The sequence below is a fragment of the Solanum dulcamara genome, chromosome 12 (genome assembly GCF_947179165.1).
Source record: "Solanum dulcamara chromosome 12, daSolDulc1.2, whole genome shotgun sequence".
NCBI classification, from domain to species: domain Eukaryota; kingdom Viridiplantae; phylum Streptophyta; class Magnoliopsida; order Solanales; family Solanaceae; genus Solanum; species Solanum dulcamara.
Genome location: NC_077248.1, coordinates 65,157,832 through 65,176,283, shown reverse-complemented (window position 1 = coordinate 65,176,283; position 18,452 = coordinate 65,157,832). Strand labels below are relative to the sequence as shown.

At 34.8% G+C, this 18,452-nt stretch overlaps 1 protein-coding gene across 1 annotated transcript; it reads left to right on the top strand.

Annotated features, from left to right (window-relative positions):
• The first annotated feature begins 16,617 nt into the window (after positions 1–16,617).
• On the top strand, positions 16,618–17,359 carry LOC129877112 (uncharacterized). The gene is made up of 2 exons (XM_055952593.1): positions 16,618–17,023; positions 17,159–17,359. The coding sequence occupies exons 1-2, from the start codon at positions 16,690–16,692 to the stop codon at positions 17,242–17,244; spliced, it is 420 nt and encodes a 139-aa protein (XP_055808568.1). The 5' UTR covers positions 16,618–16,689; the 3' UTR covers positions 17,245–17,359.
• Positions 17,360–18,452: the final 1,093 nt, after the last annotated feature.

Genomic DNA, 18,452 nt, shown 5'->3' with positions numbered 1-18,452 from the left:
AACTAAAGAGTACTTTCACTTGACACCTTTTGAACGAAGGTCACTCTATCATTGGTTGAACTAAAATTCTTCTATATCACTTTTAAAATTTTATATCGTTTTTACATATAAGAGATTTTAAAAATAGTACTACAAAGATTTAAAAAGATCATTTTTATTTATTTAAAGTATAAATGACCATAGAAGATTATATTCTTGAGATGGAAAAAGTAAAAAATAATTGAGGAGAGAAAAGAAAATGAAGTATCATTAGGAAAGGAAAAGAGCAAACACTATGTCAACAGTGGCAATATTGCTCTACAGAAAGCTTAAGAAGAAGCATTTACCACAAAGTATAATTGTGTTGTCTATGACACTATGCTATGTAGTATGTACTAAGCTACTAAATACTTCTGTGGTTGTAATTTCTAAATTATGTACTAAATTTAAGAAGAAAGCATTAAGAATTATTACCACAAAAGTATGTGTCTAGCTATGACACTAAATTATTAATTTCTGATTGTAATCCCTTTTCTAAATTATGTATTTGTGTTTTGTATTGAATAAATCTCGTGCTTTAATGTATTTTTATATATTAAAGCACGAGAGAAGTTGTAATTCCTCTTGATGTTCTATTTCTTGGTGTTCTATTTTTATGTATGAGTGTTTGTGGATTCAACCTCTAATTAAGTAAAATCAAGATTGAGCTAAGAAGAAACTAAAGGAATAATTGACAGAATAGAATCCTATTGATTAGTGTTCAATATAATGGTAGTGCACAATTACATGTCAAAGCAGTCATTAATAAAAAAAAATCATTAATATTAATTAAAAGTTAAAGCCTAAAATATTTTTATCTCAAAAAAATTATTTTAGAAAATAAAATTTAAAATATTTTTCTCACCCACTTCACCCACTCCCCACTCCCCTCTCCCCCCCCCACTCCCAACAACCCCTGTCCTTTGATTTTTAAATTTTATTATATAAAATATTTTAAAACAAATTCATACTTCACCCCTCCCCCACTCCTTCCTAAAATAATGTTATATTTTTTATTTTAAAAAAATAGAATTATACTCGTTCCATCTAACCTTTCGCTCCTAATTTCTTTTTATTTCTTTAAACATTTTTTTCGTTTGAAGTTAGATATTTACAAATATTTTTAGAAAAATATTTTTTCTACTTGCGTACCAAATATAACAGAAATAAAAATTATATTTTAAGAAAAATCTTGTGTCACGCCCCGGGAGGGTACTTTAGGCGTGACCGGCACTCGAAAGTCATTTCTGGTCTTCAAGCGAACCATCTGATCCAGTCACACTTTCATTCAATCACATTCTCTCAGCGGAAGACTCAATCATAGGAACACTATTCATAGTTTAGGGGCGAAGGCCAAACAACTATCAAATCAACAAACAGTTATAATAGAACTACTCAAAAGAACAATTCAACATCTCCACACTCTGATCTATGAAGCCTCTATCAATAATCTGGGAGGTGCCAATGACAATCCCATGGCTACCAACAATCAAAATAAAGAAAACAAAACAAAGCTATAAAGAAAATCTCGGCATCCTCCGGAAGCTAGGAGGACTCACCAACTAGCTGGGAGCGAGTGGATCTTCAACGGCGCACCAATTGATGATCTCTAGTACCTGTCTCTTCATCATTATGGCGTCAGTACGTGGAATGTACGAGCATGTAAAATGGCCGAATGAAACAACGTCAGAAAGAATCAAGCCAACTCGAAATCTCAACTCAAAAAGAAGAACAACTCAATCAAGCTTCCTAAGTCTAAACAAAAATATGGTTTAGACAGGACCCAATCACATACAATTCAACTCAGTCCGACTAAGAGTACTGTAACAACCCCTAAAATATTGTATGTCGGTATTTCAATTCTCGATGAAAATAATACAACTTCTGTATTTTGGGCATAACTCTTCATAGGTTGGTCCAAATTAGGTGATTCAAATTTCTGGGTAAGCACAACATCCTTACCTACAACTTTCATGAAGAACATAACTTCAAATTCGGAGTATAAGTAGGTCAAATAAATTAATCTTTGCAAGATATAGTGCTGTGACGGAATTGAGTGTTGATAGAAGAAAATTCATATCTCACTGTAGGTTGCTCCAAATTGGTTGATTCTTGAACGATATGAAACTAGACTTCCATATCTACAATTCTTATGAAGACACCAAATCCTAATAAGGAATTTATCTTATTCAAACGCAGCTTCGAAAATGAGTATTCTGTTAAAAAGAACGCATCTTACCTACCATGGAAACATCTAGATGCATTTGACATCATGCATGACATAAATTGTCCTCCATTTAACATCATCCATGACATCAATATATTCCATTAAATTTTCAGATTTTTCTTTAAAATTATTTTATTTATTGTTAGGTCCCTCTTTCCCACCTATAAATACCCACCTTATTTCCTCATTTTATTCATCAAGCTTTCTTAAGCATTTCTTCTCTCTATATACTTCTTCTCAAATATAGTTTTAATAGTATAAAAATACTACTCCGGTAATTCTTATACTCCGGGTAGTACACAAAATGCTCCGGCGAGAAGAAAAGGCTAGGGGTCCAAGAGTGTTCCAATTCGGAGTAAACCTTCGGATTTAAGGTATGTAAGGCTTTCATAGCATTGGATTGAGTTCGTCCATGCGCCCAATATTTAAATTTATTATAATTGAGTTATAGTTGAGTTTTATTCAAATCTTGAATTCTAGATGAATTAATTCTTCTTCTATTGAGTTTGATATATTTATGCATTAATATTATTATTATTCTTATCTCTCATATTATTGGAATTATTGTTCATGGCTACTTTCCCATGAATTCTAATTGATTTGATGTTCATGAATATTTTTACATATGTTTTGAGTAAAGATGTTGGCTTTTTATTATTTTTATTGATAAAAAGAGAGTTATATGAATTAATACTATATATGTATTTTATTGAGTTTTGAAAGAGTAAAAGAGTTGAATTTGAATGAATTTGAGAAAAATGATATTTTGAGCAAGATGTTTTGATGAGATGTAAATGATGTTTTTGGAAGTATAATGATTGATGAACATGAAATGAGATGAGTTTGATGATTTAAATTAAAGTCCAATGAGACTAGATGATGAGTTTAATATGAGCACATATTTTGGGAGTAGTATTGAGCACCGAGTTGGGTAAGAGTTTAATTGACTCAAACCCCAGAACTACGTAGCCAGCGTAGGATGGAGGCTATGCCTCTTAAGTCCCAAAAAGAGGACTTTGATGAATGGATCCAAGATGGTGATGTCCTTTACCCTGGCAAGGTATTGGATGGATGTGGCAACGACATCGCTTCGTTGTATCATCGCTAGCTCATAAGTGATGGTTGTCGGTTAGAGAAACTCCCAACTGAGTAAGCATTGCTTATTACTATTATTTATATTATTATATTTTAAACTTGCATTACATATTCATGTTGAGATGATGTTGAGTTCTGAGCTGAGTTTTCTTGAGAGGAGTTTCTTGATATATGTCCTTACCTTCCTGCCATTTTACATACTCGTACATTCCACGTACTGACGTCATTCGACCTGCATCGTTTTATGATACAGATACAGGTGTTAGAGATCCTCAATAGGCGCATCGTTGAAGATCATTTCTTTTCAGCTATTTGGTGAGTCCTTCTTGTATTCGAAGGAACTCCTTATCCTTTTATTATTGTTGAGTGTGATGTTTCTTTTGAGGTAGCCATGGATATGTCATTGGCACCATATAAGAGTATTAGAGGCTTCATACACAGAGTTTGATGATGTAATCGGAGTAGTTCTCCTTAGAAACTACTTCTTCTAAGAATTATCTATTTTTCCTTTGATTATGACAAGCCCACATTAGTATTCTTAAGTCTTCCGCTGATGAACAAATGAGTAATGAGACCAAGTGGTTCTCTCGGAAGCCAGAGATGGTTTCTGAGTGCCGGCCACGCCTAGGGTACCCTCCCGGGGCGTGACAAACTTGGTATCAGAGCACAGAGTTCAAGAGTCCTAGGGTGTCTATGAAGCCGTGTCTAGTAGAGTCTTGTTTATAGGTGTGTCGTGCACCACACTTATAATCAGGAAGCTATAGGACATTAGGAATTATTTCACTTCTTTCATAATCTGAGTTCGTGCGATAGAGTTTAACTCTATAAAAGCTTTCTTTCTAATTCGTGCGTTTACACGTTTCAGACATGCCTCCTAAACGTTCAGCTAGTCAGAGGAACGCTCCCAGCACTGAGGCTCCACAGTCAGTGATGCCTCCACGGAGAACTAGGGTCCGACCTGCAAGGTCTACTGAGGTATCCCAAGTACCTACTGTTCAGACCACTCCTACTTCTGAGGATGATTTTCGAGGAGCGATTGCTATGCTCACCCAGTTGGTGGCTGCTCGAAATAGTAGCCAGAGTTCACCAACTCCTAGCTCTAGTTATCAAGAGCCGTCTGCTGCCACGAGGATCAGAGATTTTCTGAGAATGAATCCACCGGTCTTCACGGGTTCTAACGTTGATGAAGACCCCCAAAATTTCATTGATGAGATGTGGAAGATACTAAAAGCGATGCATGCTACAGAGATTGAGGGTGTTTAGTTGGTGTCTTATCAACTCAAGGATGTCGCAAATGTCTGGTATAACCAGTGGGAAGAAAGTAGAGGTGAAGATGCAGAGCCTGCTCTTTGGGATGAGTTTGAAAGAGCATTTCTTGATAACTTTTTTCCCCAAGAGCTACGTGAAGCAAAAATTGAGGAGTTTGTGAACCTCAAGCAAGAGAGTATGACTGTGAAAGAATATAGTTTGAAGTTTATTCAATTGTCCAAATATGCCCCAGAAATGATTCCCCATATGAGGTCTAAGATGAGGAAGTTTGTCTCTGGCCTAGGCAAACATGTAAAGAAAGAATGTAAGGCAATGCTAATGATTTCTGACATGGATTTTTCTAGATTGATGGTGTATGCTCAGCAGGTTGAGGATGACAAGAAAAAGGACCGAGAAGAACACCTAAGCAAGAAGGCTAAGTCTGCTGGGCATGAGAATGAGCAGAAGCAAGGGAAGGGTAACAAGTCTTTCTTTTAAGAAAAGGTCTTCCAATTATGCACCTTCCCCAACAAATACTTTTACACCTAATATCAGGTATGATCAAAGATCTCTAAGTCACCAAAACTTCCGATCTCAAGGTTCTCAGTCCCAATTAAGTATGGCTCAAGGTTCTAGAGGAAAACCATCATGTGCTAGATGTGGGAGGCTTCATTTGGGAGAGTGTCGTGTGGGCACCAATGCTTGCTACAGATGTGGAAAGATAGGTCACTTCCAGAATGAGTGTCCTTCAAAAAGGCAGGGAGATGGAAGTAGTAGAGCTCAGTTTTCTTCTGCAGCTCCACATAATAGAGGTAATCATAGAGGTGCAGCTTCAAGTACAGGTGGGGGAACCAACCGTCTATATGCTATGGGTAGCCGCCAAGACCAAGAAAATGCACCCGATGTTGTTACTGGTATGCTTCGAGTCCTTTCTTTTGATGTGTATGCATTACTTGATCCGGGTGCTACATTATCTTTTGTGACTCCTTACTTGGCTAGTAAATTTGAGATCCTTCCTGAGTGTCTTCTTGAGCCTTTCAGTGTGTCTACTCCTGTTGGTGATTCTATCTTAGCTGAGAGGGTCTATAGAAATTGTACTGTGTCAATCTATCATAGGGATACCATGGATGACTTAGTTGAGTTGGACATGGTTGATTTTGATGTGATTCTTGGTATGGACTGGCTTTATTCTTGTTATGCTTCGGTTGATTGTAGGACCCGAATTGTCAAGTTTCAATTTCCAAACAAGCCTATCTTAGAGTGGAAGGGTAATTCTGTAGTGCCTAGGGGTAAATTTATTTCCTACCTTAAGGCCAGAAAATTAATCTCTAAGGGATGTATATATCATATAGTTCGAGTCAAAAATATTAATGATCAGACTCCATCTCTTGAGTCAGTTCCCATTGTGAATGAGTTTCCTGAAGTCTTTCCTGAGGATCTACCCGGAATTCCTCCTGATAGAGAGATAAACTTTGGTATTGATATCCTTTCTGATACACAACCTATCTCCATTCCTCCTTATAGGATGGCTCCTGCTGAGTTGAAAGAGTTGAAAGAACAACTGAAAGACCTCCTAGATAAGGGGTTTATTAGGCCAAGTGTCTCACCCTGGGGCGCTCCTTTTCTATTCGTGCGAAAGAAAGATGGGTCCCTTAGAATGTGCATTGATTACCGACAACTAAACAAGGTCACCATTAAAAACAAGTACCCTCTCCCCAGAATAGATGATTTATTTGACCAACTTCAGGGTGCCACATGTTTCTCTAAGATAGACCTCAGATCAGGCTATTACCAGTTGAAAGTGAGAGAATGTGACATCCCGAAGACGGCTTTTCGAACCCGCTATGGTCATTTTGAGTTTCTTGTTATGTCCTTTGGATTTACAAATGCTCCAGCAGCTTTTATGGACCTCATGAACCGAGTATTCAAGCCATACCTAGATACGTTTGTAATTGTCTTCATCGATGATATTTTGGTCTACTCTAGAAGTAAGAGTGAGCATGCTAATCACCTTAGGATTGTCCTTCAAACTCTTAAGGAGAAGGAGTTGTATGCTAAGTTTTCAAAGTGTGAGTTTTGGCTTGAGTCTGTAGCATTCCTAGGTCATATTATATCTAGGGATGAAATCCAAGTTGATACTCAAAAGATTGAGGCAGTTAAGAACTGGCCCCGACCCACCTCTCCAACCGACATAAGGAGTTTCTTAGGTTTGGCTGGTTACTACAGGAGGTTTGTTGAGGGATTTTCATCCATATCCTCACCATTGACTAAGCTGACTCAGAAGAAGGCTAAGTTTCAATGGTCTGATGCTTGTGAGAAAAGTTTTCAAGAGTTGAAAGCTAGATTGACTACTGCTCCAGTACTATCCCTACCCGAAGGAATGGATGGTTTTGTAATCTATTGTGATGCTTCAAGAGTTGGGTTGGGATGTGTATTGATGCAGAAAGGTAAGGTCATTGCCTATGCCTCCAGGCAGCTTAAGACTCATGAGAGGAACTACCCCACTCATGACCTTGAGTTGGCAGCTGTGGTATTTGCTCTTAAGATTTGGCGTCACTATCTTTATGGTGTACATGTGGATGTGTTCACAGACCATAAGAGCTTGCAGTATGTATTCAGCCAGAAGGAGCTGAATTTGAGGCAAAGGAGATGGCTAGAGTTGCTCAAGGATTATGACATGAGCATTCTCTACCACCCAGGTAAAGCAAATGTAGTTGTTGATGCTCTTAGCAGGTTATCTATGGGAAGTACAACTCATGTGGAAGAGGAAAAGAAGGAGTTGGCAAAGGAAGTGCATAGACTTGCGCGTTTGGGAGTTCAACTTATTGACTCTAGTGAGGGTGGTACAATAGTACGAAATGGAGCCGAATCATCTCTAGTTGCAGAGGTGAAAGAAAAGCAAGATCAGGACCCTATTCTTCTTCAACTGAAGGATGAGGTTCACAAGCAGAAGGTAATGGCTTTTACCAAAGGGGGAGATGGAGTGTTGAGATATCAAGAAAGATTATGTGTTCCAAGTGTTGATGGTATTAGGGAGAGAATCATAAAAGAAGCCCATAATTCTAAGTATTCCATCCATCCAGGTTCAACAAAGATGAATCATGACTTGAGAGAAGTATACTGGTGGAGTGGAATGAAGAGAGATATAGCAGAGTTTGTGTCCAAGTGCCCTAATTGCCAATAAGTTAAAGTTGAGCACCAAAGGCCTTGTGGAGTGGCTCAAAATATAGAGATCCCAGAATGGAAGTGGGAAATGATCAATATGGACTTCATTACCGGTTTACCACGAACCCGCAAACAACATGACTCTATTTGGGTGATTGTGGATAGGATGACTAAATCGGCCCATTTCTTGTCGGTTAAGACTACGAACACTGCAGAGGATTATGCCAAACTGTATCTTAGAGAGATTGTTAGACTGCATGGAGTTCCTTTGTCTATCATCTCTGATAGGGGAGCTCAATTTACTGCTCAGTTTTGGAAGTCATTTCAGAAGGGCTTGGGTTCAAGAGTGAACCTTAGTACTGCTTTTCATCCGCAAACAGATGGCCAGGCAGAGCGTACGATACAGACTTTGGAGGATATGTTAAGAGCCTGTGTCATTGACTTCAAAGGTAATTGGGATGATCATTTACCTCTTATTGAGTTTGCATACAATAATAGTTTCCATTCGAGTATTCAAATGGCTCCTTATGAAGCTCTGTATGGGAGGAGATGTAGATCACCAATTGGTTGGTTTGAAGTTGGTGAAGCTGAGTTGATTGGACCAGACTTGGTTCACCAAGCTATGGAGAAGGTGAAAACCATACAAGAGAGGTTGAGGACTGCTCAAAGTCGCCAAAAATCCTACACTGATGTTAGAAGAAGATATTTGGAGTTCAAAGTGTACGATTGGGTATACTTGAAAGTTTCACCCATGAAGGGTGTGATGAGATTTGGAAAGAAAGGGAAGCTTAGTCCCCGCTACATTGGTCCTTATCAGATTATGAGGAGGGTAGGTAATGTAGCCTATGAATTGGAGTTGCCCCCAGAATTAGCTGCTATTCATCCCGTGTTTCACATCTCTATGCTTAAAAAGTGTTTGGAAGATCCTTCACTTGTTGTCCCAGCTGAGAGCATTGGGGTGAAAGAGAGTTTGAGTTATGAAGAGGTTCCAGTTCAAATTCTTGATCGTCAAGTTCATAAATTAAGAACTAAGGAAGTGGCATCTGTCAAAGTCCTATGGCAAAATCAATTTGTTGAAGAGGCTACATGGGAAGCTGAAGAAGATATGAAGGATAACTATCCTCATCTATTTGTGCCTTCTGATAACGATATTCAAGGTAATTATCCTTATTTCTACCTTTGAATCGATGTTTATTCTTGAGTTTGAGTCATTGACCATTTGAGTATCAGAGTTTTTGAGAAATTGATGTATTGATGATATTCATTCTTTATGTCTCCTATTTTCATCTTCATTCGAGGACGAATGATCCCAAGGGGGAGATATTGTAACAACCCCTAAAATATTGTATGTCGGTATTTCAATTCTCGATGAAAATAATACAACCTCTGTATTTTGGGCATAACTCTTCATAGGTTGGTCCAAATTAGGTGATTAAAATTTCTGGGTAAGCACAACATCCTTACCTACAACTTTCATGAAGAACATAACTTCAAATTCGGAGTATAAGTAGGTCAAATAAATTAATCTTTGCAAGATATAGTGCTGTGACGGAATTGAGTGTTGATAGAAGAAAATTCATATCTCACTGTAGGTTGCTCCAAATTGGTTGATTCTTGAACGATATGAAACTAGACTTCCATATCTACAATTCTTATGAAGACACCAAATCCTAATAAGGAATTTATCTTATTCAAACGCAGCTTCGAAAATGAGTATTCTGTTAAAAAGAACGCATCTTACCTACCATGGAAACATCTAGATGCATTTGACATCATGCATGACATAAATTGTCCTCCATTTAACATCATCCATGACATCAATATATTCCATTAAATTTTCAGATTTTTCTTTAAAATTATTTTATTTATTGTTAGGTCCCTCTTTCCCACCTATAAATACCCACCTTATTTCCTCATTTTATTCATCAAGCTTTCTTAAGCATTTCTTCTCTCTATATACTTCTTCTCAAATATAGTTTTAATAGTATAAAAATACTACTCCGGTAATTCTTATACTCCGGGTAGTACACAAAATGCTCCGGCGAGAAGAAAAGGCTAGGGGTCCAAGAGTGTTCCAATTCGGAGTAAACCTTCGGATTTAAGGTATGTAAGGCTTTCATAGCATTGGATTGAGTTCGTCCATGCGCCCAATATTTAAATTTATTATAATTGAGTTATAGTTGAGTTTTATTCAAATCTTGAATTCTAGATGAATTAATTCTTCTTCTATTGAGTTTGATATATTTATGCATTAATATTATTATTATTCTTATCTCTCATATTATTGGAATTATTGTTCATGGCTACTTTCCCATGAATTCTAATTGATTTGATGTTCATGAATATTTTTACATATGTTTTGAGTAAAGATGTTGGCTTTTTATTATTTTTATTGATAAAAAGAGAGTTATATGAATTAATACTATATATGTATTTTATTGAGTTTTGAAAGAGTAAAAGAGTTGAATTTGAATGAATTTGAGAAAAATGATATTTTGAGCAAGATGTTTTGATGAGATGTAAATGATGTTTTTGGAAGTATAATGATTGATGAACATGAAATGAGATGAGTTTGATGATTTAAATTAAAGTCCAATGAGACTAGATGATGAGTTTAATATGAGCACATATTTTGGGAGTAGTATTGAGCACCGAGTTGGGTAAGAGTTTAATTGACTCAAACCCCATAACTACGTAGCCAGCGTAGGATGGAGGCTATGCCTCTTAAGTCCCAAAAAGAGGACTTTGATGAATGGATCCAAGATGGTGATGTCCTTTACCCTGGCAAGGTATTGGATGGATGTGGCAACGACATCGCTTCGTTGTATCATCGCTAGCTCATAAGTGATGGTTGTCGGTTAGAGAAACTCCCAACTGAGTAAGCATTGCTTATTACTATTATTTATATTATTATATTTTAAACTTGCATTACATATTCATGTTGAGATGATGTTGAGTTCTGAGCTGAGTTTTCTTGAGAGGAGTTTCTTGATATATGTCCTTACCTTCCTGCCATTTTACATACTCGTACATTCTACGTACTAACGTCATTCGACCTGCATCGTTTTATGATGCAGATACAGGTGTTAGAGATCCTCAATAGGCGCATCGTTGAAGATCATTTCTTTTCAGCTATTTGGTGAGTCCTTCTTGTATTCGAAGGAACTCCTTATCCTTTTATTATTGTTGAGTGTGATGTTTCTTTTGAGGTAGCCATGGATATGTCATTGGCACCATATAAGAGTATTAGAGGCTTCATACACAGAGTTTGATGATGTAATCGGAGTAGTTCTCCTTAGAAACTACTTCTTCTAAGAATTATCTATTTTTCCTTTGATTATGACAAGCCCACATTAGTATTCTTAAGTCTTCCGCTGATGAACAAATGAGTAATGAGACCAAGTGGTTCTCTCGGAAGCCAGAGATGGTTTCTGAGTGCCGGCCACGCCTAGGGTACCCTCTCGGGGCGTGACAAGTACTATCAAGACATATATGTGAGTTACTCTTATCCGACAACCATCACTTATGAGCCAGTGATAGTACAATAAATCGGCGTTGTTGCCACGCCCGTTCATACTTTGCCAGGGTATGGACGAATCAACCAATCATGGATTCCATTGATCGGTCAAGTCCTATCATTTCTGGACAATAAAATGGAAAACATCTGACTTTAACGGTTAGATCCCATGGGAAGCATCCGACTTTAACGGTTCAATCCCTTCCTACGTTGGCGGCGTAGTTTATGAGTTCGAGTATGGATTGTACTCTTACCCAATTCAGTGCTCGATACTCCTCCCAAGACTTAATGCTCATAAAACTCCATCCAATCAACTCAATCAAATCATATCGACAAGTCTCATTTAGAATCTTGTCAACTCATCAACTCTATCAAAATCAAACATCTCCCGATCATACTATCCGATCAATCCCAAACATATCTTTCAAGAGTAAATTAAATATGCATTTATAACAACATACAAACCTATCTTATCGTTCCCCTATTCATTTAACAAATCTTTTGGGACTCATCAAAACTCCAAGATTCTAAAACAACAATTCAAGATGAGTAACATATTTACGAAAATTAACATATTTAACATAATCAGCATAGTTAAGAAAATCAACAAAATATGTTTAACCTCTCATTTCAATCAACTCATACCCGCATGTAGCACATCACTTTCTTGACTCCACAACATCAACATAATAAAAATTAGATTAATAGATGAAAAAGACCTAGTTGGACATAAATCTATCAATAAACTCCATTCTTATGAACAATCAATCTCAAAGAAGATGTAGGGCACATGGGTGGACTCAACCCATGCTTTGAGTAGCCTTACATACCTTGGTGAAGACTTTGAAGAAACTTTGATGTTAGGTCTTCAATGGGGAACTTGAATCCTTGAGTTTTTTTTAGAAGATTTTTTGTTGGAGATAAATTGAGAGAGAAGAGGATGTGGTTTAGGGTTCTTTGTTGAGGCAAAAGACTGAAAATATCATCCCAAAACGTGACCAAGTTGTATATATAGGTGTTAAGAAATTTTCCCGAAATGCCCCTCCAAAATCTGGAAATCAGGACAATTTCGCTTCAGGTCCGCGACGCGGACATGTCGCGGACCTTTCTGGTCGACAAAATGAAATCTGGAAAAAATTCATCAAAGTTCGCTCCAGGTCCGCGACGTGGACCTGTCGCGGACCTCTCTGGTCAACCAAACATAACTTTTGACTCCGGACTTGGAAAAATACAATTTTGGTGGCGTTGGAAAGAAGACTCAAATACCTTTAATTTGATAGGTCATGGGATACCTAATTTATTATATTTTAGGAGATATGGTCGTTTGAAGTTGACCCTTATACAGACTCATCCAGAAATTTAGCCAAGAGGAATTCTTTGGACTTGGCTTGCTTTTAGGGATCCCTTATGACTCTAAATCACATCTAATACACTTTAAATACTTAGAAATTGATCCTAACTCATATATGCCGTTTGAAACCTTCGAGTTCAAGCCTATACGCATAAGAAGAATGGTCCAAATCATAGCGTAGAAATTTTGAGGTGTCACATCTTGTGGCAAATAAAAAATACTTTCCTAAAATCATATGTATATATCTAACACAAAATGGAATTTTTTTTGGAAGCGGAGGGTTAGGTGGATTTGAGTAGATTTTTTTAAAAAAAAATTAAATAATAGCTAAATTATTATTTGATGGGGGAGGTGTGAAGTAAGAATTTTATTTTTAAAAACTTTTATAAAATACATTTAAAAATTAAAAGTAAAACTAAACAATTTGGGGGGGGGGTTGAGAGAAAGTGATGGAGTGGGATAAAAAAATATTTTATATTTTATTTTATAAATATTTTTTAAGTGAGATAAGAAAAATATTTTATATTTTATTTTAATTAATACTAATAATTTATTTAATTTTTGTCAAGGTGAAATATTTTGTTCATGTGGAGTGTGATGTGATAATTTTTTAAAATGAAAGAGAGAATGTAGTGCACACCATGATGAGAGTGGAATAAAAGAGAGAGATTTGTTTCTTAAACTAATAAGTGATAGTTTAAGTATGAAACTCAGACTACCAATAGTTTAAATATGAAACTCAATAAAAAGGAATAATTTAAGTGTGCTTTTGAAACTTATCTTAAAAATAAATATATATATATTTTCACACAACTATGTAATTTTGCAGATAAAATTAAGTTTGGAAGTTGCATGAGCGGCTGCAATGAGAACCATTGCATTGGCAATATTGCTCTAAAGAAAGCTTAAGAAGAGAAGTATTGAAGAATTATTGCCACAAAAGTATTTGTCTAGCTATGACACTAAATTATTAATTTGTAGTTGTAATCCCTTTTCTAAATTATGTATTTGTGTTATCTATCTAATAAAATTCTAGTTTTTTAATATTCCTGTATTAAAGCATGAGAGAAATTGTAGTTCTTCTTATTTTTATGTATGGATGTTTGTGATTTTAATAATTCATAGATTCAACCCTATTTCTAATAATTAAGTAGAATCAAGATTAAGTTAAGAAGAAACCCGAGGAAGAATTGACAGAATAGAGAATTCTGTTGATTAGTATCCAACAAAATGAAAGTGCAAAATTAAATGTCATATATAAAATTGTTTTACCTATCTGCATAATGAAAATTTTCAACCAAAGAATTTCAATTGACATCCTTTAGGCGAGGGTAGTTCTGTCCCTTGTTGAAGGGGAGCTTAAGAAGAAATTGTTTCATTTATGACGCTATGCTATGTACTAAGCTACCAAAGCTTGAACATAAGATTAAACGTTAACTTAGTGGTTGATCGGTTTAAAATACATATTGAAGTTTCAAATTTAAATTTCAGGTACTATATTCTTATTTTTTGAACCTTTAAAAATAATCTTAAATTCGTTATTGTTAACATGAATCTAAATAATATATATCTTGGTTTTTTTTACTTGTTCCTTTCTTAGAAAATATTCTTGAATTATGTTTATCACAGATTTCTCGTGACTAAAGGTGTACGGAGCAGCGTACTTAAAATGTGTTTGATTTAGAAATTTTACTAAGAAAATTTCAAATAATAAAGAAGTAAATACACGAAAAAATTATAAAATTTAATATATATAACATGGATTTTCAACCAAAGAGTCTCAATTAACACCCTTTGAACGAGGGTGGTTCGGCACTTCAGACACTGATCAAATAGAGATTCTCCATCACTTTTATATATGTTATCTTATGACGATATGAATTTAAAATTACCAGAGATCGTAATACATATACCAGATTGAAAATCAAAGGGAAAAAATGAAACAAAGTTAAAGAAATTTGAAAATTTTATGATACTTGATTTGTTTTGAATTACTTGTCTCCAGTGGATAACTCATACATAGTACATTTTTTATTTTTATGTATTGTCCCTTTCTAAGAATCTTATAGTACAGATCAGATATATCCCGTGACTAAACTAAACTTACCATGCATGATTAAAACGTTATGATAATATTGTTGAGAGGGGATATACTATAATATTCCTCTATAAATTAGTTGAGGGGGAACAAATTCACGTTTTTTTTTTATTAGTGAATTATTCAATTGAGTATAGAAGAACAAAAAAAAGAGAGGAATCTTAGAAGTACCATTGCAAAGGAAAAGAGGAATCTTAGAAGTACCATGATGAATATATTAGCACTTTTGTTTTGTCCCTTTCCTACAACGTACTTTGTATCTCGTGAATAAACGTGTACTAAGAAAATTTTTGGATTTAGCGGCGAAGTTAAAATATTTATTAATGAAATTTAAAATATAAAAAAGTAAACATGATAAAGTTAAGATGTATATACATAAAAAAATTCATTTTACCTAGCATATTAAAAAGAGTGTCTCTAGCTAGTCTCAAATCCACAACAATGGGCCATTGTGCTAGGTGAATTCGTAACTTAATATTTACATATAAATAATTAAATTGATGTAAATTTAAATATTATTTAATGGATGAAAAATGATTTTTTTTAAAAAAATTAAATGTGTAGGATAGATGGGAGGTGGTGACACACAACGATCAATCCTGAAAGACCGCTCGAGATAGTTATAAACTTAAATAAAAATCCACGATTATATTGAAAAAATTCTATAAATTAATTTGATACGATTGATTCGGTTGATTTATCATATTCTTTTAACACCCTTCCCAAAGAACTTCAATCATTCAAATTTTGAACAGATTTTTTACAACTACAAATATAGCTTTAAAGTACATATGATAAGTCATTTTCAAAGTACATTCAGTTCAGCTAGGAATTGAATGTATTAATGCAGATTTATTTTCTTGTGTCGTGAATTAAAAATTGTGATGAATAATAAGTTAGTTTAATTAAAAAAAAAGATTGATATAAGTTAACAAAACTGTGATTCATTTTAAAGTCTTAAATTTTAGGAGTTTTAATATAATTCAAATAAAAAAAATTAAAAAATAAAATATTAATTTTGAACAAGTTCATATGTCAGGATGAAATTCCTCGAAGTAAATGGACTGGGATGACAAACTGATAAACGTAAAAAGGTCTTTCATGCCATTCCGTTTTTCTAAATATTGAAGTTTATATTTAGAACATGTAAATATTGATGGTCAAACAAATACGAAAAAGTCAAATATTCATTAAGAAAAAGTTAAAACATAAAGAAGTAAACGCATGATAGAACCAAGGTGATTCAATAGTCTTTCCAATGACTTAAATTATTATCAGTATGTATTGTAGTTGAATGATTGAGTCACGATCCGAATTCGGACGTGATAGTACTTATCCATTTTCACCGGACAAGTCAGCCTAAACCCAATAATTTCATAAAATTATGCGGAAGCAATTTAAAATAGATAGTTAGTATACAAAAGCAGAAGTCTTATATATGTTTCCTCCATAAATAGTTTAGGGTGAGGACCTTTTTTTTGACATCAACGAAATAACAATAGTATCATATAATTAAGTATGGCATTTAAAGTTGTATTGGTATTGTTTCTTGCAATGCTTTGGGTTACTGATCAAAATAATGCTGAGACCATGGGAGATTATACAAGTTTAAGTGTCTACTTGTGCACACCCAAAGTTGTGAGATCAACTGGTCAAACAGAGACGCAGTTTAATTTTCCACGAAAGAGATTAAAAAATTGAACCTTTGTGATTCCGCCCTAAATATATACCTGATATAATTTTCCAATGAACTAAGAAGTCTCAATTGATATGCCCTTTGGATAGGAGGATCTCCACCATTGATTCTCCATCACACAAATTAGATATCTTTTAGATACAATAATGTAAAAAATAATATATATGATGTATGTATGCTTGTATTTCCCCTATAAATACTTGAGAAGCTAAGCTTATTTTCACATACATCAACCAAATAACAAGATCAACTCTAGTGCAAATTAACTCTCTCAATGGCATTGAAAGTTGTTGTAGTGTTGTTCCTTGCAATGCTTGTTTTTACAGATCATAAGTTTGTGGCTGGCCAATTTTGTGTGGCAGGATGTGTTGCAAATTTCAAAAGTGCTGATAGCTTTATTAATTGCCTCATTGATTGTAACAGATCATGTCCGCTAGACTGTATAACAAAATTCTCAGCTTCACGTGATATTATGGGCTTACTTGTGTGTGTCGGCGGTTGCCTTTCGCCATTTACAACAATTTCTGATGAAGTTGCAACTCTAAACCCTACTACAACTGTTTGCAACGTTGGATGTTCTCTTGGCATTTGTTCCAAATACCTCAATGGTACGTAACTAACACAAACACACTCCTTGCCTTTCTTGCTACTTCATATGTTCTATAATGTACTATAGACAAGAGCGACTCAATAAAATTAATGTTGCTTTTAGTTTCTCTAATTTTTTGGGGTGAATTTTGCAGATCTTAATGACAAGTTTGGACCTTGCATGACAAGCTGCAAAGAGAACCATTGTATTGGTGGCAAAATTGCTCTAGAGGAAGCTTAAGAAGAAGCATTAAGATCAAATTATGGCCACAAAGTATATTGTGTCATCTATGACACTATGATATGTACTGAGCTGCAAAATATTTTTGTGGTTGTAATTTTCTAAATTATGTAATCGTTATGAGTTGGTTGAATAAAAGTCGAGTGTTTCCTATTAATTACTTCCTAGTAGATCTTTTTAATTTATTGAATATTTAATGACATAAATAAGGTGATGTGTATTATCAACCAAGTATTATCAACCAAGTAATATCAACCAAGTAAAATGGTTGTCCACTTAAAATGGTGGATAGTCCATTTACTTTTTAAGTGGGTAAAATGCCCATTAATATTTTCCTCCACTTGTAAATATGGCTATAAATATAGCCTTAAACTTCAATGTAAAAACACACAAAACACATAAGAGAAAGAATTGCTATTACTCTCTCTATATTACTACTCTCTCTAGTAACACTTTCTATATACATATTCTCTTGTTCTTCTTCCTTTATAAAATTGTCAAGTTAGTTAATTTATAACACGTTATCAGCACGAAGCTCTAATTTTTCAGAAAATTAACTTCTATATCAGGTATATCTACTAAAGAAATTTAATTTTTAAGTTATCTTTGTTACTTTCAAATTAATTTTCATCATGTCAAACTTGTCAAAATTGGAATTTGTGGCACTTGATATTTCTAGTAAAAATTATTTGTCATGGGTACTTGATGCTGAAATTCACCTTACCACTAAGGGTCTTGGTGATGCTATAATTGAAGGAAATACAGCATCAAGTCAGGATAAAGCAAAGGCTATGATTTTCCTTCGTCATCATCTAGATGAAAGCCTAAAAATGGAATACTTGACAGTGAAAGATCCACTTGAATTGTGGAAAGACTTAAAAGGGAGGTATGACCACCTCAGGGCAACGGTATTGCCAAGGGCTCGTTATGAGTGGATGCACTTACGGTTTCAAGATTTTAAAACCGTAATTGAGTATAATTCTGCTGTATTTAGAATAACTTCCCAATTAAAATTATGTGGGGAAAATATAAATGATGAGGACATGTTAGAAAAGACACTAACTACTTTTCATGCCTCTAATGTAATATTACAGCAGCAATACCGTGAAAAGGGTTTTAAAAAATACTCTGAATTGATATCATGCCTTCTGGTGGCTGAACAACATAATGCCCTTTTAATGAAAAATCATGAAGCCCGTCCCACTGGA